Here is a 24500-nt window from a genome sequence, read left to right on the forward strand (position 1 = left end):
CAACCTTCGTACCGTCTGAAAACTTGGACATTAAGCTTGATATACCATTATCAATATCATTTTTAAATACAGAAAACAACAATGGACCCAACACTCAACCCTGAGGGACTCCATTAATAACATTAGTCCACGATGAGCAGTGTCCATTGATTACCACTCTTTGTCTTCTCCAACTAAACAATCCCTTTATCCATAGCAGCAATTTGCCTCCAATGCCACACTGCTCCAATTTGTGCAGCAGTCTTCCATGAGCAACAATATCAAAAGCCTTTCTAAGATCCAAATATATGATATCAAAATTATTCCCTGCATCCAGTTCCTTGGTGACCACATCATAGTATCCAATCAAATTGATCCGGCAAGACTTTCCCTTAACAAAACCATGCTGTGTCTCAGCTATAACTGAAGTCTTGTCTAAATGATCCTGCAGTGCTTCTTTAATATTCCCTCCATTAATATTCCTGGAACAGATGTTAAACTAACTGGTCTATAATTACTTGTGTCGCCATTTGATGCTCCTTTGTGAATTGGGGTCACATTTGCACATCTCCAGTCCATGAGTACCTCCCATGAGTCCAAAGAAGCTCTCATAATTATGGCTAAAGTTTTCTTACTTCCTTTGCTACCTCCTTTAATATAGATCCCGTCCACCCCGGGTGCCTATTTTATGTTTATCTTCAATAGGTTTTACAGACACAATACACATGGGTGGCAAGGTTTTTTCCTTACAAACTGCGGTTTTTTTCGTCAAGCAAAGCGACCATAGAACACACGCAATTTACAGACAAAATACGAATATGGGTATATTCGTATTTTGTCGTATATAATTTTCCCCGGGTCGTTTACCCGGGGAAAATTTTTAAAAATAATGAAATGAAATAATAAATAAATAAAATATTTTTTAAAAAAAATAATAAAATGATAAATAAATAAACAAAACAAAAATTTAAAAAAATAAAAAAAATAATAATAATAGATTAAAATAAATATAAATAATAATAATAATACAATTAAATTAAATTTAAAAAAAATTAAATAAAAGTCAACTAAGTCTGAAAGCCGGGTGTTTCAAATTAGGAAGTGGATGCCATTTTCACACAGACAGTGATGTCATTGCTGAAGTAAATGCATTCCTGGAGGATGAAGAGAAAGGTTTATTTGCAGATAAATTAAATCAAAACATAGCAGCATCAGTGGAAATGTGTATTGGCTTCAAAGGAAAGTATGTTAAAAGTGACATGTTACCAGTCTCCTCAAATAAGCCCTCGTCCTCGTGGGTATCACAGTTCGTATAATCACCGTCCTCCTCACACTGGGTGGGAAAGACTTCAGATCGATTATGGACCTTTTTAAGAAAGTAGTACTAATAGTGGCATGTGATGCCAGAAAGCAAGTGTATGAGCTTATGCAGCATCAGCCAAAAAAAAAAAAAAAAAAAATCACACCATTCCCTACAAATGCCTGTCCAGTTCCTCCTTAAATTTATTTGACCTATCAACTTCCACGACAGATGGAAGTTTGTTCCTGCAATAAACCACCCGCTGGCTAAAGGCAAATTTCCGCACATCTAATCTACATCTGTCTTTTCTTAATTTGAATTTATGCCCCCTTAGGTTCGTAATCTGAACAAGTGGAAGGATTCCATCAGAATTCAGCGTGCTCAACCCAACACCTCAATCAAATCCCCGCGCAGGTGCCTAGTCTCCAGCCACTGCAATTTGCAGAATTTAAGCCTCTCTTGGTAAGAGGATCCCTTCATTCCCTTCACCAATCTTGTTGCCCTTCTCTGTACACGCTCAAGAAAATCTACATCCTTCCTAAAATGAGGCCTCCAGACCTGTACACAGTACTCAAGGCGTGGCCTGACCATTGCCTTATACAGAGGGACAATCACCTCCTTTTCCCTGCTAGAAAAATTCCTATATATCATTGACAAAACCCATGACCTGCCCTGGCAGCCTGTCTGCATTGCTCAGTAAACTTCATATCTGCCTGCTCAATTATTCCCAGGTCTTTTTCATTTTCTACTGTGGGGGGGGGTTGCGTTTATGGTTTCTTTCTATTTATTTTTATTTTTTTTTTCAATTCCAACTCCCTTTATTCTATAAGTCTTATTTAATTAATTTTTTCTGAACTTTTCTATAGCCCCTTTTTGTCCCCTCCCACTTTACACCTGGCTTGTTAATCTCTCAGATTCTAAACTCTAGGGGGTTTCAATAATGCATTCCCCTCACGGACTGGCTGAGGTTCAAAATGATTGACAAACTCATATAGGCTAAATATAACATTCTTTGTTGACACTATTTACATGGTAACAAACAACAAACTGAGTACTTTATTCAGTGAGTCTTTGTTAGACTGCTAGCAATTAACTGTGTACATATTTTGTAATAAGAAAACTATCAATTCTGATACACCATTATGTTTCTTCATGTACTTCTACATTGGTTCCAACAGATCCAGGTATTTAACACATCTCATAATCCACACATCCGTATTTCTACTTCTTAACTGTCCTAGTAGGCCAACAAGTAAATCAACATATGAACAAAACAATATAAGTAATGTTTCTTCCCCGTCACAAGCCTCTTCCTCTTTCTTTAACACTGCCTCCCCTTCCAAAAATTTTATGAAATATACATACTTCAGTCAGAATTCCCCTTTCAATAATTGATTAAACTTATACTAAAATTCACTACCCTTATTCCCGCATCTAATTCAAATTATCTATTTGTCTCTCTCATTTTGTATTACACCATATATATATATATATATATATATGTACATTTTTTTCTTTCTAAATTTATAAACTTTCCTCTAGAGTCCTTTCCATTACTAAGCTTAAGATTTTTGTACTTAACTAGCACTTACTCAGTTGGCTGAGTGGCTCTCTCTCTCTCTCTCTCTCTCTCTCTCTCTCTCTCTCTCTCTCTGGGCTGCCATAATCATCTGTATATGAGGCGTAGTCTGGATAGCGAATGGCTATTCATCCGTGGAATACTGCAATCTATCTGAGGTTACTCTTCCGTGGGCCCTGCACTGCTGATATTAGCAAAGGATCCTATCTGGCTTCATCGGTCTGCGTTGCATCCAGGCACTGCCTTTTTATTTTATTTTAATTTTTTTCCATGTGCCAAGCACTCTGATGTCTATCATCTACCTGAGACGAGAGAATTTTCAACCGTGCGGTCACGTTTCTATGTGCTCTGATAAAAATTAAGTGATTTTAGTGTCGATTAATCATGGATTTACCATTCGTCCAAGTTGAAATCAACATGAAGAACTAAAGATACTGGATCACCAGGTGACTTTATGTTAAATTCTGTATGGAATTAATGAATTTCTGTGAGCCTTTAATTCTTATATATGATAGCGTTGTGCTTGTATGTAGCGCATGCTTACGCCAATATGGCATCCAACCACATATGACTCGTTTTAGTTAATAACATGTGGATCAAGTGTGTTTCCTTTCAGAAAAACTACATAAATTAAATTTTAAACTCCAGTTGATTCTCCAGGTTGAAGCTTTTGTGTTTGTCTGGGCTTATTAGTTGAATACAAGTGTTTTTATCTGTTTCCTTTTCCAGATGGTACTGGTCACCATGCCGCTGAAAACAGGGAAATAGAGAGTGCGTCCAATTATTTCTGGCTACCGTGATTGGATTCAGCTCTTGACTGGGGAGGTGATCCAAAACAGTGTAATTTTGGGCAAAGACTGTGCTCCAACAATTCCCAAAGATTTCCGTGTGGATACAATGAAGAGAACATGACTTTTGTGTTTCCCCCCACCTCTCTTCCATAAAAATTCTATGATGGAAGACGATCTCCACAATTACAATTACGCCCCTTAAAACCCCCAGGAGAAAGGTGCTTCGGTCCTCTAGGGGTGTTTTCGTAAGTAGCTGGTTCCCCCCCCACGTGATGTGGGGAACAGTCTAAATCTTCTTTACTGCACAGAAATTCACCAAATTGGGGTACGAACTTGTAGCGGGCGACTTTCAACACCAATAACAAAGCCCTATCGTACCAACATCCCATAGTCTCTGAAATCCGAACTTACCTTGATTATCCAAAATTATCCCCACATGCAGGGAAAACTGACAAAGCCCGAACCACGACGCAGCAAACCAGCAAGGATAACATTACAGTCATAGAGTATCACGAAGGGCCGGCGGTTCGCCGTGTGGGTGCTTCCTCTGCCATAAGAAAAAAATATAAGCCCCCCTATTCTCAAGTTAGAGGAGGAAACCCACTCGCAAACCGACATGAGAGAATTACAAGAGACCCACGCACCGCAACGGAATTCGACTGAGGAGAAACAAAAAATACACCATTAGATCCAACCCTGCCTGCAGGCACTGTCCCTCAACAAAAATTGATCCTGCGAATCGCCCTTGAAAACCTATTCAAGAAGCAGAGTAGCAGAGTTGTCACAGGATTAAGAGCCGAAATAGTTTCCCTGTGGACTAAACTGGAAACAATTTTGGACAAAACTGCCCTGGAAAATGCAAAAAATAATGGCCAGGCTCGATAACTATCTGGAAAGTGGCGTGAAAAAAATGTAACAGCGCACTCCCTCTTTTGCTGAAGCACTGAGAACAAACGCTGCCAAAGCAACAAACAATAGAAAGCCAAAGGCAAGAAAGACTCTACTCCCTAAACCTCACCTAGTGGTTCTTAAATCCACTATTCCACACAGCCATTCCATTTGTGACAGTAAATGCCCAGTATCCCTTAAAGTCAAGCGTACACACCAAAAGAGAATTGAATATGGAGACTGCCTAAACAATATAACCACAAGTGCATCAAGTTCATGCAGATCAATGCGCAGTTGGACAAAGCTGTGGCAGGCCAGAATCAGAAATAGGCAGATGAAGAAAACTGTGATATCGTACTCATACAAGAACCCTATGCGGTAGCTAACGAAGTGCGGGGATACCCGACATCCTATAAAACCGTCCAGGTGGACGGCAAAACACCCTGGACAGCCATTCTGGTTAGGAATCCAAACCTAACGGTCACAAAGATCTCTCAGTTATGCTCGGCGTGGGCCTCCTGCGCGCACTTCATCTCCTCCCTTGGAGATTCCATGTCATCTCACTCTACTGTCGACCGGGTGAGGACATTCTCCCAGCAACACAGTACCTGAACCAAGTCCTGGGAGCTCTGGTAGAGCTCCCAGGACTTGGTTCCTGGAGCCTGGGAGCTCTGGTAGAGCTCCCAGGCTCCAGAATTATAATCTACGCTGATGTAAACTGTCGCTTCCCCCCTCTGGAACAGTGCCACCCCAGAGCACAGAGGATCCAGGAACGGACAAAAAAAAAAAAAATGGAGGAATTCTTGGCAAACAGTGGCATTGTCGTACTAAACTGTCCAAAAAACCTTCCAACTTTTGCCTCTACACTCTGGGAGGCAACTGTAGATGTTACCGTGTCAACAAGATCTCTCGCCGCTATATAATGGACTGGAATTTCCATGAGGGTTGGACCACATCCGACCACCGTGCCATCACTTTCACCATGCACAGAACAATACATCAAGAGCCCATCACCAGCTACAAGCTTCAGAAATACGCTGTGGAAAAGGCAGAGTGGAATATGTTTGAGGAAGTAGTCATTACAAACGCACAGAGACTGTCGATTGAGCACTTCCAGACCCAAACCCCAGACCTCCCCAAGCATGCAGTCACAAACGCAATTCTAGGTGCAGCAAACCAGGCCATTAAAAGAAAATCCCCACGACCAGGGGCCGTTCCCTGGTGGTCTAGGGAACTGGATGCCCTGCATAGAGAACTCAACCAAAAGAGATGAGCATTACAAAGAGCCAGGTGTTCCTGGGCCCCCCAGAGGTGGAGGCCCTCAGGCAACAATACCTGGAAACCAGGAATGCCTACACTGCAATGGTCAGGAAGCGAAAAAAGCTGTCCTAGGAGCACTTGGGCTCCACAGTGGGAAATTCAGACCCCTAGGGCGTAGTCTATAAAGTCACAATGAAGAAACTGCCCAGAGGTGAGGTGACACCCTCTACCAGGACGTCCCAAGGAAGCATGACGGAAAATTGGAATGAATCGGTTAACACCATATTCAAAACCCTGTCCAGGGTTTTGAATATGGTTTTGAAAGGCGACAAAAGCGGAAAATAGCAGGAAACTCAATATTATTCACCGAAAAGTTCTTCTTACCATGACGCGGACCTGTAACACCGCCCCCACCCACACCCTGCAGTTGATCACGGGGGCCTTGCCTCTTGACTTTGAGATGATACGCACAGTCGTGATGTACCAGCTTGGACGAGGAAAGAGCACGACATACAGGGACCACATCACGGACACCGCTGGGAATCGATCTGCAGAAAAGAAACTACTGCAAAACTACCTCAAATCCGTATGGCAACAACGTTGGATAGAGTCCACAAAAGGGGGATAACTCGCAAATTCATTCCAGACGTACAAATAATGTATCCAAAATCGCCTTCGTGGTTCTTCCTGGGACTATTGCACTTACATATTAACAGGACATGGTGCCATACGCAGCAAGCTAACAACACTGGGAATAGCCAAGAATCCATTTTGTGCATGTGGATCACAGGAGATCTGGGACCACCTGATGTATGACTTCCAACTCTATGAGGAACTCCGGGATCTATTCATCACTGAGCTACAGTTTATCTCTAAGGACATTTCATTATTTATTTAAACATGCAATTTTCTACATTCTCAAGATATAAGAAATATCAAAGATATTAAATATGTTGAGATATACATAGAAACTGTCTATGTATATTGGGGATAAACACACATTTGCAATATTCACATTTGCCTTATGCTAGTCAGATACATAAAAATTTATATAGATAGCAATTAGAGGTTTAGCATATTTTTTAATATATATTTACATTATTAATTTCGTTAATTGGCATCACATATTACAGTCCCTCCCCAATACTGTGCGATAAAACTGTCTCAAAATGCAGAACAAATATATAAATAAAACTATGTATGTACATAGGTATAAAGTTCTTGTTTAGGGTGGCACCTAAGACGTAAGTCATGCTCCACCTTGCAAATCTGTGGTGAAAACAATATTTTGTCAAAAGACCTGATTATGTTGTGTGTGTTTTTGTATTGTGTAAGTATTTGTTTAGATTATGTTGTTTCAGGCCTGTACGCCACCAGGGATGGGCTGGCATCTCAACAGTCGTTCCTGGTGTCGTCCTTAATCCGTAGAGGCGGGCCTGATTTAACTACCAAGTATAAGTGCACAAGTGGATGCATCCATTGGAGCAAGTGCAATACCAATAGATGCAATTATTCCACAGGCTGCCCAACCTGCAGAATAAAAAATTAAAAAAATAAAATAAAATAATAAAAATAAATAAATTAATGAATTACTTAAAAAAGCACCAGATCCTAGAGAGTGAAATCACCTACAAAGCTTTCTCCAAATATGCCCAAAGTCTCTTCAAAACAAGACTGACCCTGCTGCATCCACCAAACCCACCTGAATAGACAGCAACCAGCTACCATAAAACTACAGTGCAACAAACCCAAGCAATTACGACTTTTTGCCTGCACGGAGGCATCTGACCACAGTAGAATAGGATGAGGCCCTCACGAAAATCAGAACAAACCAGATTAAGACATACCCGTCCCTGGATGTGATTCAAAATCGGAGGTGACTAACCACAGAACGCAACGAAGCGTGGAATGAACTATGAAACACAACTACTGAATGACCAACAGACCGACCCGGCCAGTAAACTCCACTTCCCGGACAAGAGTGATGAAAATGCGACAAACACTGTACCTGACTACCACTTGTAAGGACTACACTCAAGAGAGCATGGACAGGACCTGAGTCTCATGAACGACAACTACCTGATCAGACAGACCTCTATGAAAGCTAGACGGATACCACTGAACTTGACAGTGCAGCTCTGCTGCAAAGCGCCTTATTGGCGATCTAATTCGAGCTCCCTGTCTCGATTTACTTTATACCCTCCTCCCCGGCTGGGGGGGAGACGATGGTGATTCTCGGTCTCTTCCCCTCCCGGCTACCCCTCCTTTCTGCTGATGGGGCCTGGGCAGGCCTCACTGAACACTGGGGTTGTCTTCTCTATCGTCCCCATTCTTGTCTTTTCCCTCTAGTCTTCAGTTTCCCTCCCCCACTCTACCTATACACCAGAGTATGCCCCACACATCAAAATTGAATCATGCAAAACTGAACCTTGCACAACGACTTTTGGCTACCAATTATAGCGTTTTACCCTTTTTATTTTATTTTATTTTATTTTATTATTATTATTATTATTTTATTTTATTATTTTTATTTTATTTTATTTTTTTAATTATCTTTTATTTTATTTTATTATTTATTTTATTTTTTTTTTTTATTATTTTTTTATTTATTTATTTTTTTATGGTCCTAGTCGCTGAAATCTCAGGAAACTAGGTGGCAGGACCTGCCAGAGTAAATAATGTCTAAACTACTACACTCTACCTAAACATCATGGATGACCAGGTACTGTACACTCTTTCAAGATTTCAGGAGCATATTCGACTAAGGCCATATTGCTCCGTGTAAATCATCTGTAAATTTCGTGTTTTCTCAAGTTGATTTTATGTTCTGGACAAAAAAACATGGTTTAGTTAGAAGACATCATAGTTTGTTTTCTAAACCATGTAAACGAATCATACTACCCGCTCCTGAGACTGACTTACCTCAGCCACGTTGTAAAATAAGCCCATAAAAATTCCTCCAGTCATGGATGGAACTCGAACTCAGGTCTGTTCCACCTAGTGTGCAGAGGATGATAATCCTACCAACTGTGCTACGCACGATGGCTGTCGTTCTGTAAGGTAATAGATCCATTTTAGCATTAGTTGAGGCATATGATTCAAGAAAGCAAGCTTATATCCGGTCACTCCAAATGTTTGTCTAGTTCAGTCTTAAATTTATTTCAGTTATCAACTTCCACAACAGATGGAAGTCTCTTCCAGCAATCAACTACCGACTGGCTAAAGGCAAACTTCCACACATCTATTTTACAACTGTCTTTCCTCAATTTGAAAGACAATTTCTTTTGTATACTCAGAATGTGCATGCCAGGATGCCTATTATATCAAATATTCGTTTTGGCAATCCTATTTACAATAAAATATTCATGAAAATTACTTTGTTCTATTAATTTTGTCGAACAGTGTATACGATGACAGTATACACCGATGAGCCGAAACATTATAACTGTCTACCTAATATGACGTTGGTCCTCCACGTGCAGCCAAAACAGCCCCTTTCCCGGCGAGGCATGGACGCTACAAGATTTCTAAATGTCTTATGGTATCTGGTACTAACACGTAACCAGCAGATCCTTTAACTCCTGTAAGGTCCGTGGTTGAGACGCCACAAATGGGAGCTGCTGTTCCAATACACACCACAGATGCCCGATGGGATTGATGTCTGGAGAATTTGGAGGCCAGGGCAATATTTGGAAGATTTCTTTGTGTTCCTCGAACCAGTCTCGAACAATCCGAGAGCTGTGCCATGGCGCATTATCCTGCTGAAAGACGGCACCGCCAGAGGGGAAGACCGTTGCCTTGAAAGGGTGTATCTGGTCAGCAATGATGTTTAGGTAACTCTCATTTAAAACTATTATTTCTATGCCACCCGAATAATTAAATTCGTCTGCCGTGCTGTGTGGCTTATGTCTGTTAATTGCATGTGTTTTGTGGTCGATTTGTCTGTTTTTCTGGACGAAAAATCCCAGTTTTTGGGGAAACAAAACCTTGCTATCTGTGCCTGAGACCGACTAACTCAGCCACAGAGTGAAAAAAGATCATTGAAGTTCCTCGCGTCATCGACGGGATTCGAACCCAGGCAATGATCTTTAGATAGGCGATAGACGTCAGAGTACCTGGCACATGAATGACTAGACCCAAGTGTTCCCCAGCAGAACATCGCCCAAAGAATGACATCGCCGCCACCGGCTTGTTTTCCTCCCACACAGTGCATCCAGGCGCCATCACTTCCCCAGGTAAACTACGCACACGTACCCGGCCGTCCACATGGTGCAACAGGAAACGTAATTCATCGGACCAGACGACCTTCTTCCAATCACTCAAGGTCCAGTTTCGATTCTCTCGTGCCGATTGTAGGCGCTGTCGCCGGTCAACAGTGGTTACCATCGTCATCAGTGCTGATGGTAACCGTGGTTACCATCAGCACTGCCTGGGGTTTTTACTTGTAGTACGGTACACTTTCTTCGATCAACTGGTATTTCCTTGCTAGCTTCTAATGTATTATCTGGGTACCTGATCGTGTCAATGAGTGTGCTCAGTCGGGTGATCACCTTACATCCCGCGTTGAGGTGTTGGATCGTTTCTGAGGCCAGGTGGCATCGTAAACATGTGTCATCGAACACTGCGGACTCCTTGGCGATGTATTTTCTATAGTTCCTGGTGTTGATTACCTGGTCTTGGATGGAGAGCATGAATCCTTCAGTCTCGGAGAAGAGCGTCCCGCTCGTAAGCGATGCATTTGAAACAACTTTATCTATGTGATCTTGATGGAGATCATTGTAGTGTCTGCCATGGAATATCTTCTCTGCCCATCTTTCTATCTTCGTGTGTGCCTCCTTGTTGGGGGGGACTCCTCTCTTAGGTTCAGTGGGGTATACCACTTGTCTACCTTCGCTTGTCCTGTATATTATTATTATTATATTATTTCTCCCTGATTGGGGGATTCCACTCCGTGACTGGTACTGCTACTAAGTACACAGGGTGAGGCGCCTCCGTAGCCAGGTGGGAAGGAGCAGCAGTGCGTAGCACACTCTTCTTGATTAGACTGGGGTTCGAGCCCGTCACCACCAAATACGGAGGATGTGGAAAGGTCAGGGAATGACCACCGCATATTCCGGGAGCAATATGGCCTTAGTTGCTAATGCTCCTAAAAACCAAATAACAACAAACACAGGGTGGTTGTTATGTCTGGTGTTATCAAGGTGGTGCCAACCAGACATAACAACAGAATTACCAACTTGCTACTTAGTGGGGCGCATGCGTATATAAACTGTAATGTTTAGTTACTATAGATTTAACTAAAATTATGATCTTTAATCTTAACATTATTAAATATTAATGTATTAGAATTTTATGCTGCATGGAATTAAAGTTATAATTTTCTAAATATAATAAACGAATCAAAAATGATGGCGGCAAGTGATCCTTTAAGAGGACTTTAAAAGTTTGATTCATGTGTCCATCTAGCGACATTTTTAATAGACGGGTTTTTGCACTGTTAGTTGGTGCTTCTTGTATATTGCATAAATTTATTCTGATTGCTGTAATATAAATTCACAGTGGTTTATAATTATTCAGTGCTTAATTAAATTAAATTTACTGATTAATTTTTGTTGTTGTTTAGTTTCCTATTAGGCCAAATATTAGTAAAGCACCTTCACTTTTAACAAGCGGATGGGGCACGTGATTAGTTGTAATGCCGTTGGCATGTTTGAATCATTGGCGTTAAGTACCATGTGACGATTAGGCTGTATATTTTATTCAATTTTTGCGTGGTTTGTACTTTATTAATTACACCCTACAATTCACTATGAGTGGCGATGATGGATACAAAAATTCGAGCCAATCTGTCTCCGGTAAAGAAGAAAATCAAAAGATAGGAAATGATGCCAGTAGTGAAAATACGCCGCTTTTGAGTGTTGATAGTACTGCTTGTCAAAACTCAGAACGCGTTATGGTGGGTATACTACGTTAGAATCTCTTTCATTAAAAATACGGAATATCAAAATTGAATGTGTACTGTTTTTTTTTTTTTTTTTTTATTAGTAACAGCCAGTTTAGGCTCACCTCATTAAAATTTATACACTGTATATATATATATATATATTTTTTTTTTTTTTTTTTTGTTTATTTTTTTATTATTGTAGCGTAATTAATCATTGATGTTGACCCTTTACAGTTCACTGCTGGTTCTGAAAATGAGCAGTCTACACAACTTGATAGATCATATACATGTCAGTGGCTTTCCTGTAGCAGGGATGAAATTAATAGTCTGGAAAGAGGAACCAAAAAGATATTGTCTCAGAAATATGAAGTAAGGAATGTTATAAACAAAGAACCCCTTTAGTATAGTAATATAAAATATAACACAATTGTATAATGATAATAAGTTTTTCTCAAAAAATTATTTAAGGTTTGCAGTGGTGTAGCATAGTGATGGCCATAATTGATTGTAATAATTGAAAGTAATTGATTTTTCATCATTTTATACCACAAGGTCTCTCTCTCTCTCTCACAGTGAATTTTAACACAGCATAACAATAGGAAAAAGGTGAGCCATTGTAATTATCACAGACACTTTAGCCCTGCCATAGTCACAGCATGGGACACCAGTGGAGGGTGAAAAAAATAATCGTACAGTCTGACAGAATGATCACAACTGATCAAAAGACAGTAGTATATCAGTGGTGTGCAATGGAATATACTCAAATGCACAACACATAGAACCCTATATTGGATTGGCTATAGTAGCAGATAATTTTACCATGTTTTAGCTCTTGTCAACTAGAAACAAGCAGCTTACAAAAACACCAAAACTGGAATTCGAAGAGTCCTCAGACTGATAAATCACACTTTCAGTTGTTCCATGCTGACACAGTTGTTCCATGACAGGAATAGTTATGGTAACAGCAGCTTGAATTAATAGGCTTGTCATGCTAAGTGTCATCACTGTAAGCTAGTTGTTGAAGTGTGATACTGTGGGGAAATGTTTTTGTGTTATATGTTTTGTGATACAAAAACACTTTGCTCTAAATATTGGTTCACCGAACCAACATCTTTTTTTTTTTTTTTTTTTGATTTGGTAGTTATTGGCGCATCGGCTTCTGTGGCCATATTGCACCTCCCAAGGTTTTAAACCAACATCTGAATGTCATTATTTTTATTGGTTTTACAGAACATCAGCATCTTAGTCCATATTGCTCTAGTCTCTTAGTTTATATGGAAGAGTGTGTTCATGGGGAAATTTGCTTGTTTTGCGTGCTGAGAAAACTTGAATCACTCACAGGAAAGCCCACTGTTTGGGATTGGCTACCTACAGCTCTGATTGAAGACATGGTGAAAATGAATGCTGTTCCATTAAATTAGTAGAGGCATATGAAAGCAAGAAAGCAAACTTATACAGCATCAGCCAAAAAAAAAAAAAAAAAAAAACACTTTTCATTTCATCCATCCGTTGCAAAAGTCTGCCCAGCTACTCCAATTTATTTAACTATCAACCTCAACAATAACAGATGGAAGTTTGTTCCAGCAATCGACTACCAGCTGCCTAAAGGCATTCACGGCCTTATGCACCTCAATCAGATCACCTTGTAGGTGCCTAGTCTCCAGATGCTGCAATTTGCAGAACTTAAGCCTTTCTTGGTAAGTGCACCCCATTGTTGCCCTTCTCTGTAATCATTCTAGCAACTCTATCCTAAAATGAAGCTTCCAGACCTGTATCCAGTACTCAAGGTGTGACCTTTGACCATTGCCTTATAAGAAGGGATAATCACCTTCTTATCCCTGCTTGCAAAATTCCTGTATATCATTGACAAGACCCCATGACCTACTCTGGGCTCCTGTTGGCACTGTTCAGAAAACTTCATATCTGACTGCACAATTATCCCTAGGTCTTTTTCATTCTCCCCTACCCTGAATGTAGTACTGTACAGTTGGTATGTTACTGTTTTTTTTTTTTTTTTTGTTAATTTTTTAGGAGCATTAGCAACTAAGGCCATATTGCTCCGGGAATATGCGGTGGTCATTCCCTGACCTTTCCACATCCTCCGTATTTGGTGGTGACGGCCTCAAACCCCGGTCTAATCAAGAAGCGTGTATTACGCACTGCTGCTCCTTCCCACCTGGCTACGGAGGCACCTGTATGTTACTCTGCACTTATTGCTACCCATATGCAGTACTTTGCATTTATCGATGTTAAACTTCAATTGCCACTTCCCTGCCCATCTGCCCAACTTTTCTAGATCCTATTGCATATTGTCATACTTTGTATTTATTTATTATTTATTTATTCAATTGATTGCTATTTACAATCGCCCCTTGTACAGCGTGCAAGCTAGAGGGGATAAAAAAATTACAACTTGAAGAATAAATTTAAACTTTATAAATTTGTCAATGTTAAACTTCAGTTGGCACTTCTCTGCCAAACTTTTCTAGATCCTGTTGCAGTATCATTGTCATTACTGCCATTAACATCCCTGCCAATCTTTGTATTATCTGAAAACTTCAACATTAAGCCTAATATACCTTCGTTAATATCATTGATAAATACAGGAAACAACAATGGGCACAACACCAAACCTTGAGGACTGAACTAATAACATTAGTCCGTGAAGAGCAGTGTCCATAGATTCCCAGTCTCTGTTTTCTTCCATTCAACCATCTTTTTATCCATTGTAGCAACTTGCCCTTATGCCATACTGCTCCAGTTTGTACAGTTGTCTTCCATGTGCAACAGTATCAAAAGCTTTCCTGAAATCCAAGTATATGATTTCAAAATTATTTTTTGCATCCAGTTCTTTATGACCACATCATAGTATCCATTCAGATTGGTCAGACAGTTAATAAAATGCTCTGCCTTTTGCATCCAGTTTCTTTGTGACCACATCGTAGTATCCAATCAGATTGGTCACACAAGACTTCCCCTTAATAAACCGATGTTGTGTCTGAATTATTAATGATAGCCGTCTTATTTGATGATCCTGCAATGCTTCTGTAACCAGTGACTCCATTATTTTCCCCGGAACAGAAGTTAAACTAACAGGTCTGTAATTACTTGTGTCACCCTTTGATCCCCCGTTATGAATTGGGGATATATTCATGCTTCTTCAGCCATAGGGATCTCCCCTGAGTATAAGAATGCTCGCATAATTTTGGCTAAGGGTTTGCTCACTTCCTCTGCCATCTCCTTGATGGGATCTATCAAGTTATATTAATATAACTTGATAGATCCCATCCACTCCAGGTGCCGTTCTCATGTTTAACTTCAACAATTTCTCCTTCGCTTTCCTCTCAGTTATTACAAAATCATTTAGCTCCCTGTTAGAGTTTAATAAGCTTCTGTCCTCCACTTCCCCACAGAATTCCTTGTGTATGTAGATGAATGTGAACATGAATGTAATTGTTCAGTTCGTCAGCTACCTCAGCAGGATCATCAACAGTCGAACATCAATATCAAGTGGACCAATCTGCCTTTGCCTGCGTAACTTCCTTTGTGACTTGATTACAGACTAGTTTATATCTACCATAAGCTTCTGTGTTCTTTATTCATTTATATGCATCCCATGCATTTTTCTTATCCGCCATGAGTCTCATTAGTTCATCTGACATCTATTTAGGCCTAAATCTTGAACAGTATTTCTTAGTTTGTATGAAAAGCCTAGTAGCTTCCAAGGTTACTTTCTTTATGCTTCCCATTTAGAATTTGCTGTTGTTAACATCATCAGTTGATACTATAGTACAGTCAGTCCTCGTATAGCACGATAGTTGTGTTCCTAGAAATCCTCGTGCAATGCAAAATCGTGCAATATAAACAACAGGCCCTATGGGAAAAATAGGGTTAGGTGCCGAACACACATTGGTAACCAAAACATTACCAAACACAATAAATAATCGTAATAAAATATTTACGTATTTTATAACGATTAAAATACGTAATAAAAAAATAATATTATAAGTTTTTATAATATTTTATTATTATTATATTATATTTTATTATAATAAATAATAAAAAATAAAATAATAAAATACTTAAGTATTTTTTACAAATAAAATACGTATTTTATTACGACTATTACGTAATAAAATATTGCTAATGCTTTTGCTTCTATCATAAGAAAATTTGTTTTTTGTTTGATTTTCTATCCAAACAGATGACAGCCGTTCCATCTCTTCCAATTCTTTGTGTCTTAATCTAATGGTTTTTAATTACACTTTGAGCTGTTCCTGCTATGAAAGTTGTTTTTATTTTCTCTGCATTCTTTGTAATTCTCGGCGTCGCCTCATTTAGGTCTGTAGCATGTGCGATATCGCATGGTCTTTATTTCGCTCAAACCGCTTCACAATTTCATATTTTTTCTCTATCGACAGAGGCAGACTGGTCATAAGCCTTACCGGGGAAACCCCAGTGGGCCGGAGGCCGGTGTGATTTTGGCCATAAACCATAGTATGAGGCCACTATAAATTTTCCCGGGTAAGAACTTTTGACCCAGTCCGCCTCTGTTTATCGATATTGCTTTTCTTTTTCTCTCTGAATCTGTAGTGTCTTCACCAGGACCCTTCCTTTTCACACCTTTTAAGTGTATTACTCATCTTTAGGGAATAAAGCACAATTACAAAACGAGGAGGCACGCTTGATACACATAAACAAAGCTGTGCGCGCGTGTAGCAACTGAATAAACAGCAGCGTAAAGGCAGAGATACACTATTAACAACTCACATTTTACTAAAGCATTTCTAGGGGTTACTACCCTAAAACAATAAAAACAATTTCCAGTTGCATTTCTGCTAGTGGAATCTGTTATAAACTGGTAGTAAACTCGATCTAATTGCATTTGCAATTATACCGATAGCTGGAATTGCATTGATTTTTACGTTATTATGGTGAAATGTGTTTCCCCTTCACTGATATAAAAAATATAAATACATTTTCAGAATCTTCTCTTCGTTCCTGTCGTGTTGCGTTCAGTTGGGGCGATTCCATGTTCGACTGCCATTTCTTGTAAACACAAAGGCGAATCGTGCATAAGCGAATTCAGTTCATGTTATATAAGATATCGTTCCCCTATTTATAAATCGTGTATGATCGAATTCGTGTAGTGTAAACACGTGTTATACGAGGACTGACTGTATACAATTTAAAAACTGTCTGAGACCACCATAGTCATTTTTACGAAAGCAAAACCCTTCCCTTTACCCCTGATAGTACAGTCCATTCCGGTTATTTTGGACATATCGGGAATAGTGCATTTTGGCCTGATTAAGCGGCTGCCCAAATTATCCGAAGTTTTACATAAATAGTTAAAAATACAATGTACCCTCCCCTTTACAATTGGTTCACTGTACAATCAAATCACGTTACGACGAACTCAACATAGTAAAGTACCATTCACTATATGATGTGCAGTAAGCGCCGGTCATTGTGATCACGTTTGTGAATTGAATTTTAATTCTATTAAAAGTGATTCTAATTAGCGAAAATAGGAGGAATATTATCCACAGGCTATAAAAGCAAAGATATATTAAGCACAAATTTACCCTTTATTACCTTACTTGTCAATTAAAAAATTAAGTGATACGTGAAAATCGGAAGAATATGCGTGATAATCGGAATAATTAATACGTGCTGTAATATGTTCATACGAACTAGTTGACATTTGTGGGGGGGTTAAAATTTAAAACAGTAAAAAGATAAGCAATCAATAACAAAGAACACGGCACACACAAATTGCAAGTAACACAATACACACAAGTGAGAATGGAGTAACGAGTTACAAAGCTATTAAAAATAGGAATGAATAGAAGAGCTGAAAATTAATTTTTTTAATATGATTGAAGATTTCATGGAAGTGTAAATACATTTCACCATAATAACCCACAGAATTCCAGCTGTCGGTATTATCGCAAATTCAGTAAGATCGAGTTTACTGTCTGTTTATGATAGATTTCACTAACAGAAAAGTCAAATAAACAGGTGACTGCTAATTGTTTTTATTGTTCTGGAGGTCACAACCTCCAGAATTTCAGTCGAAATTCTGGAGGTTGTGACCTCCAGAATTTCGACTGAACCACGTGGTACCATCAGAGACGATCGTAGGGTAATCTCCAGTGCTGCAGTCTCCTGCCCCGATTAAACGGCATGCTGTCCCTATTAAGCGAAGTAAACCCTGGCTATTTTCTCGATTGGTTTCTGTTTTTTAAGATTTGCCCCAAATAAACGGCTGCCTCGATTAACCGGAATCCACTGTACTTACATCTTTAAGTAAATCCTACGTCAACGCACTGTGATTACCCCAACCTACTGGTTCCTTTATCTGCAGATTGTTAGTGCGTGAAAAATCACTACTAATAATTAGATCAAGCATATTACTCTCTCTGGTTGCCTCTCACACATGCTGCTGTAGAAAAGAGTCATCCTATAAATCCACAAAGTCTTGCTAGTGTGTGAGTGACCAATCCACAAGTTCCAGTTAATATCTGACAAGTTTAAAATCCCCATTATAAGACATTCTGATTTACTGGCCCACTCTATTTGTTGTTTGTTGTATTCATCAGTCATTTGGCCTATAACACACTCCTGCCCTCATTTTTGCTTTCTCAGTGCTCATGTCACACCAAACTAACTGACTCAACATTGCACTGGCCACCTATGTCAACTGGATGCACTGGCTTAGATTTTATATGTTTCTTAACTACAAACATAGCCCCGGCTCCTTCCTATCCTGTCTGTACACGTTGTTCTCCCCAGATTTAAATTCTACATTCCTTGTATTTGTGTTGCGCCACGTCTCTGATATCCCAACAATATCCGGCTTTGATATCTTGACCAGCACTTCAAATTCATCAGACTTATTTGCTATTTTCCTAGCATTGGTGTACATGCAAGTATACATGCATCTATTCTTACCCCTAAATTACCTTAACACAGCCCATCTATTTACTTGTTCGATGATGACTCCCAGCAATTCTAGAAATCCCTAGCACCTTGCTTCCCAGGCTGCTGCTGCTCATTTTAATAGAAGCAATGGAAGAATCACTTTCACCTCTGCTTGTTGCTGCTCTTAACGTATTAACGCCTATGAAAAAACTACTTATCAAAACTCATTTTGCTCAATATTATGGTGAGATTATAAGTCAAGGAAACAAACAATACCAAAATTTCAAAGAAAAAATATTTATTTTTTTAGAAAAACAGCTTCAAATGGGCCGTTAGGCAGATAAGTGGTATTTTTTGAAGCAGCCTTTCTCAATGCACATTGTTTTCTGACAATTGTTACCTAACCATCTAGCTTTCATATGACAAACACGTTTTAATTGTCTATCTAGTTTTTCTGGAAAGTGATGGCCACCGACCGGGCTAGCCGGGTGGGTAAAGTGCCTGCCTGGCAACCCAAAGGTTGCGGGTTCAAATCCTGCCTCAGGCTTGGATCAAAGTACTGCAAAAACTTTGGGAGGTGCATTATGGCCACAGAAGCCGATGTGCCAACAACTACCAAAAAAAAAAAAAAAAGTGATGGCCTTCACTAATTTTCATGGAACTTCCAGCTTTTCGCTTTTTATTGCTTCTTGTTGATGCAGCATCTTTCAAATAACTTTGTACGATGTTTCGACGAAAATCTAATTGATTCATTTTTATCTCCGCTGTTATTTGGTGCAACTTCCATGCATATCTAACATGTATCTAAACAGAACCCACCACCATTTCTTGCCTCTTATCACTATCCTGTACAAAGATATACATTGGTCATGGGTATCTATGCTACCCATTTCACTATTGTATGATGCAAATGATGCAGGTTGTTCTATATTGACCTTAGCTTTTGCAGTTTTTGACCAACATTTTATGTATTGTAATGGTTCAACAAAATCATAATTGGTAAAAATAGAACATATGTTGTTAACTTTCCATTTTATACATAATATGCAATTGATGACATAAGTACCTCTTTCCATTTTTTTTATTTCTTTAGCTGCCATAATAGTGTTGAACTTGATTATCCCTCACAGTTCCTGTAGCTCTTATTTTCTTCTTTTTTAAAAATATCATCAATGAATATGTTGTAAAATAATTGTCAAAGAAAGCTATTTGGTTTGATGGATCTGGCACATATTCCATTAAATCAATAACCACTCTTGCACCTACAGGTATACTCGTCACATTTTTGGTTTCTTTAGTTTGTTTTTCACAATAGACTCAAAAGCATAGCAATACCCAGAACTACTTACCATCCAAATTTTATAACTGAACTTCACTGGTTTCCCCTTGATAAATTGTTTGACTGGATTATGTCCAAAATACTTCACCATTAACAGATCCTCGTGAAAAAAACCCCACTGGCAAAATTGTTTTATGAGCATATTCATTATTGGCCTAACTTTGTACATTCTATCTTGACAATTTCAATTTCATCATTATTGGCCAGATGTGCAAATCTCTTTATTTCTAGATGTCGATCTCTTGACATGGCATTATAAATGCATGATAGACCCAAGTCCTTGGCCAGCGACCAATACATTCTTTCTTGAGGAAGGTTGTGATATCTTGTCAAAAGCAGTATTGCAATAAAGCTTCTCATTTCTTTGTTGATGATAGTAAATTCATGATTTTTTTTTTTTTTTGTCGAACGCATATATAGTCTACGATTTCATCACTAAAAAATTTTTCGAATATTTTGGGTGGGGATAAATCTTTTAAGTTATTTTTCACAGTATATAACTTACTTGTAAGACAAAGTTCATTTGTTCCAAAAGGTGCATATTCTGGATGTCCCTTCAGCCATTTTGCTTTTTTGAAATCAAGATATACTATTGAATCACTACTACTTTTATTTTTTGGAACATCATCTTCTTCCAGGGGTAAAACATCTTCTTCATTGGTATTTTTAAATGAAATTTCGATAGAACCAGGAATTTCTTTTGGAAATTAATTAAGGTCCTGTAAAACATCTTCACTGAACTCTTCACAACCTGCCAACTCGTCAAAATTTGGAGGTAATGTGCAAATTTTAAAAACCTCATTATTATTAGATTCTTGATTTGCAACATCCTCAATAGCTTCCTCAAGTCTGGTATATTTCTCCTTGCCGTAAAAAATCTTCGGTTCTGTTATCATCTAGTTTATGATTCACTATAAACAAAACGTCCCCATTTGAGGATGGTAAGATATAAACAAAAAAAAGAATTAGAAAAAATATAATAAATGAAATTTTGTTCTTACTTACAGCATATATTGTGTCTCTAAATTTGATTGTAAAACAAAGACAATTTAAAAAAAACACTATTAAAAAAAAAATTTATAACTTCCGTGAGTCGTTAGAAAAATAAATCGGCCTCTTGCAATGGTTACAAGATTGGTACTGATGACATCTGGCACTGACGGCAGTATATGAATCATTTCCTGACATTTATAGATAAACAATTTAGAGAAATATTTCATGGAATTGCGACAGATTCAAAATAATAATAACATTTTGAATTAGGAATTGGCGTTCCCATACGAGTATGCCAGGCACTAATGGGTTAATCTATTGTCTGTGTCTCTTCCAAGGCTAGCAGTTTTATGACCCACCTAACACTGCCTCGAAACCATCAGAAATTATTCTTGCACCCTTTCTATTTAAGTGTATCCGATCCTTGTAGAAGCAGTCTCTCCTGTTAACAAGCACAGACCATGCTGTGAAAAATTCTACCCTGTGAGCCTTGCACAGTCTCTCAAGGGCTGAATTGAATGATAAGGCTCTCATCATGTATTCCCTCCTATCGTGTCTGGGCAGAATTGCAGACACTTTCAAATTTAACCCCTACTCGCAACTTTTTTTCAACATTGACCTGTACTTGCTAAATAATTCCGCAGATCTCCTACTCTTAATGTTATTAGTTCCCATGTGTACAACAGTATCACATTTGCACCCTTAAAAGGTGATATCTACTGTACAACATTATCAACTTTTGCTACTGGCAGACATACCTTGGTCCTATTCCAAATAATGAACTATACTTGATTTTGACACAGTAGAGTAATACAAATGATAGTGGGTACCATCTTAGGCCTCCTCAGTTGAAGAACAATGTAAACAAACAAACAGAGCAGCATATACAAGTTTACATTTACAGGCAGTTCCCGAATTTACGAGTTTCTTTTTTTTCAAGTATCAACAAACGAAAATATGAACATTAATTCCAAAAAAATTAATGTTAAACATTCATAAATACAGCATTTCAAACCACATGCATAGCTAAACAATACAGTGTATCCCGCTTTACGATATTAATCCGTTTGAGAGACACCATCATATCTTGAAAATATCATATTGTAAACCCAATAACACATTGTTTTTTGGTAATTCATTCTAAGACCTTGGAAGTTGAAAATTTTTGCTATATAACTAAGCTATTTATCTCTCTAAAAGGCCATTTTATAATGTAAACTGTATTAGTTACCAATTGAAATCATTAAATTGCACTACACTTTCATTGTTATCATATGTCCTGTTATAAGAATCAGTTTTGAACGACTTTGTGATGTTTTTCTAAAGCACATTTCTGGAGGTCATGGCCATAAAACAATTTGCACTTTATCTTGTTTATTGGATTTTTCTGTTAGTGCAAGCAATTATAAATGGGTAGTAAACTTGATGTTATTGCACTTGTGAAAAACGATTGAATTGTGTGGTTTTTTACGTTATTATGGTGAAATGTGTTCCCCTTCACTGAAATCTTCAATCATATAAAAAACATAATACATTTTCAGACTCTTCTCTTCATTCCATTTTATTAAGCTTCATAAACTTGATACTCTGCGCAAACCATGTTAGTTGCAATTTGTGCATGCCGGCCGTTAAAAAAATGCTTATGCATGCTATTGTGAAATTTATAAAGAAAAGAGAAGATTATCTTGGAAACAAATGCCTCTTGAAGCATTTCTGAAGAAGTCTCCTCCTTGTGCAACAAACCAACGAGTGTTGAGCCAATAATGAGTGATCAACGAGTGTGCATTTAGTTGATGATGATGAAGAATAAACATTCTTTAACATTTGTAAGTCATTGATAATTTATTATTACAATTTGCTTGATTTTACAGGCTACGTTTTCATTTCTTTGGATAAATCAATCATTGTTTAAACATAAACTAATTAGCTAACTAATTTCATTGTTGAGAACATAACCCCTGTTTTTAACCTTGCGTCTATCAGAAATAAATTCCCACTTTATGAGGTTTCGCTTTATGAGTGCACACTAGGAACAAATTAACTCATAAAGTCAGGAACTACTTATACTGTTAAATAGGTACAAAGAACAACAATCACAATTCCAAAGCACTGACTTGTGAGCAATAATTTTTTTTTTTCCACAGGGCCTGTGAGAGTACACATTACTACTGCTAGGTAAAATTTACCTATTCTCAAGCAGTAGGAACATCTTTTTATGTTCATAATAGAATTTCATGTTCATGTTTATAATAGAATTTTTTTTTTTCTGTGTCAAATCATATATCCTGTCTTGAAAAGTCATTATGTAGGGACATCTTCACATAATAAAGATTGATTATTTTGATGCTTCACATTATACTAAAATTGCTATTTCAGCACTCCTTTTGTATTAATGGAAATTAGACTTTTCAATTAGACTTTGGCATTTTTCTTCCTATTTGTTCACCTAATGATAATATATATGTTCAAGTGGTTCTTAGAAAATTGAAATTTTCAATTCAGAATAAATTTTATCCCATAATTGATCATGGCAGATTGCAATATCCAATATACTGATCTCTTACAAGGCGCATCATATCTTAGTTATAGTATGGATATGGATTTTTGTCATGAAAATGTAAGACATTCCGAATCATGAATAGTTGACATTATAAAAGCTTTCAAATTTTAAGGTTTTGCTAACAATGATGGATCTGTACTTCTGTAAATTTTTATTACACTGTATATAGAAAAATGTTATGCTACTTTCATTACAAGCAAAGAATTATTTTGTTGAATTTGTTTAATAAATTGTATATTTTTTTCTTTTGGCTGCCTTATAGTTTAAATGTTGTCTATCTTTTATGTAGAGTTTGGACTATGACATCTGTGAAAATACTGTATTTCTTGAAGAACAGAGAAAAAAGGGATTCACGGTAAGTAATTAAAATATGTTATCTTATAAAAAGCAATTAATTGTCATGTGCAAAGCATCCCCCACTTAGCACTCTTAATTGAGACCATAAAAACAGCTGACTCCATATTAAGATGAGGAGATTTATCCATAAGAAATGTAAATAATCTTAATTGGTTGACATGACCTGTGTTTTCAGCTGATTTTAAGCCACCATTTCAATATAACAATATTATGTAGAGAAATATTTAAACCTTTAAATATAAATTTTAAATTCATAAGTTATTCAATAAAGTGTACAGTATATTCAAGAAAGCTTGCCATAATATTATGGAAACATGATAATAATAATAACAGTTTGTGATATTGATCATTTTCAGATTTCTCAAAACCACTAAATACTCTCCCAAATTCAGTCTTTGCAGAAGACCTATTAATTTGCAATGGCAAGTTTTACGCTGATTGCCTTTCTCACCTTTTTCATGTTATTTGTACTAGCTGATTCACTTGATCTCTTTGAGGCCATTAAAAAAAAAAAAAAAAAAACAATCAATCAATCACGTGGACACAAATTGCACATAAACAGTACATAAGCCAGAACTAACTG

At 37.8% G+C, this 24500-nt stretch overlaps 1 protein-coding gene across 1 annotated transcript in view; it reads left to right on the plus strand.

The window, feature by feature from the left end:
* The first annotated feature begins 11508 nt into the window (after positions 1-11508).
* Positions 11509-24500, plus strand: part of LOC150076452 (H(+)/Cl(-) exchange transporter 7-like) — a 301080-nt gene continuing 288088 nt past the window's right edge. Inside the window, exons 1-3 of the mRNA XM_090387362.1 lie at positions 11509-11753; positions 11976-12110; positions 23850-23915. Coding sequence (XP_090243488.1) covers positions 11607-11753; positions 11976-12110; positions 23850-23915 — 348 coding nt within the window. The 5' untranslated portion in view covers positions 11509-11606. The remainder of the gene's footprint in view (positions 11754-11975; positions 12111-23849; positions 23916-24500) is intronic.

Source organism: Mastigoproctus giganteus, chromosome 13 (assembly GCF_048544385.1).
Source record: "Mastigoproctus giganteus isolate SK-2022 chromosome 13, ASM4854438v1, whole genome shotgun sequence".
In the NCBI taxonomy this organism is placed as follows: Eukaryota; Metazoa; Arthropoda; class Arachnida; order Uropygi; family Thelyphonidae; genus Mastigoproctus; species Mastigoproctus giganteus.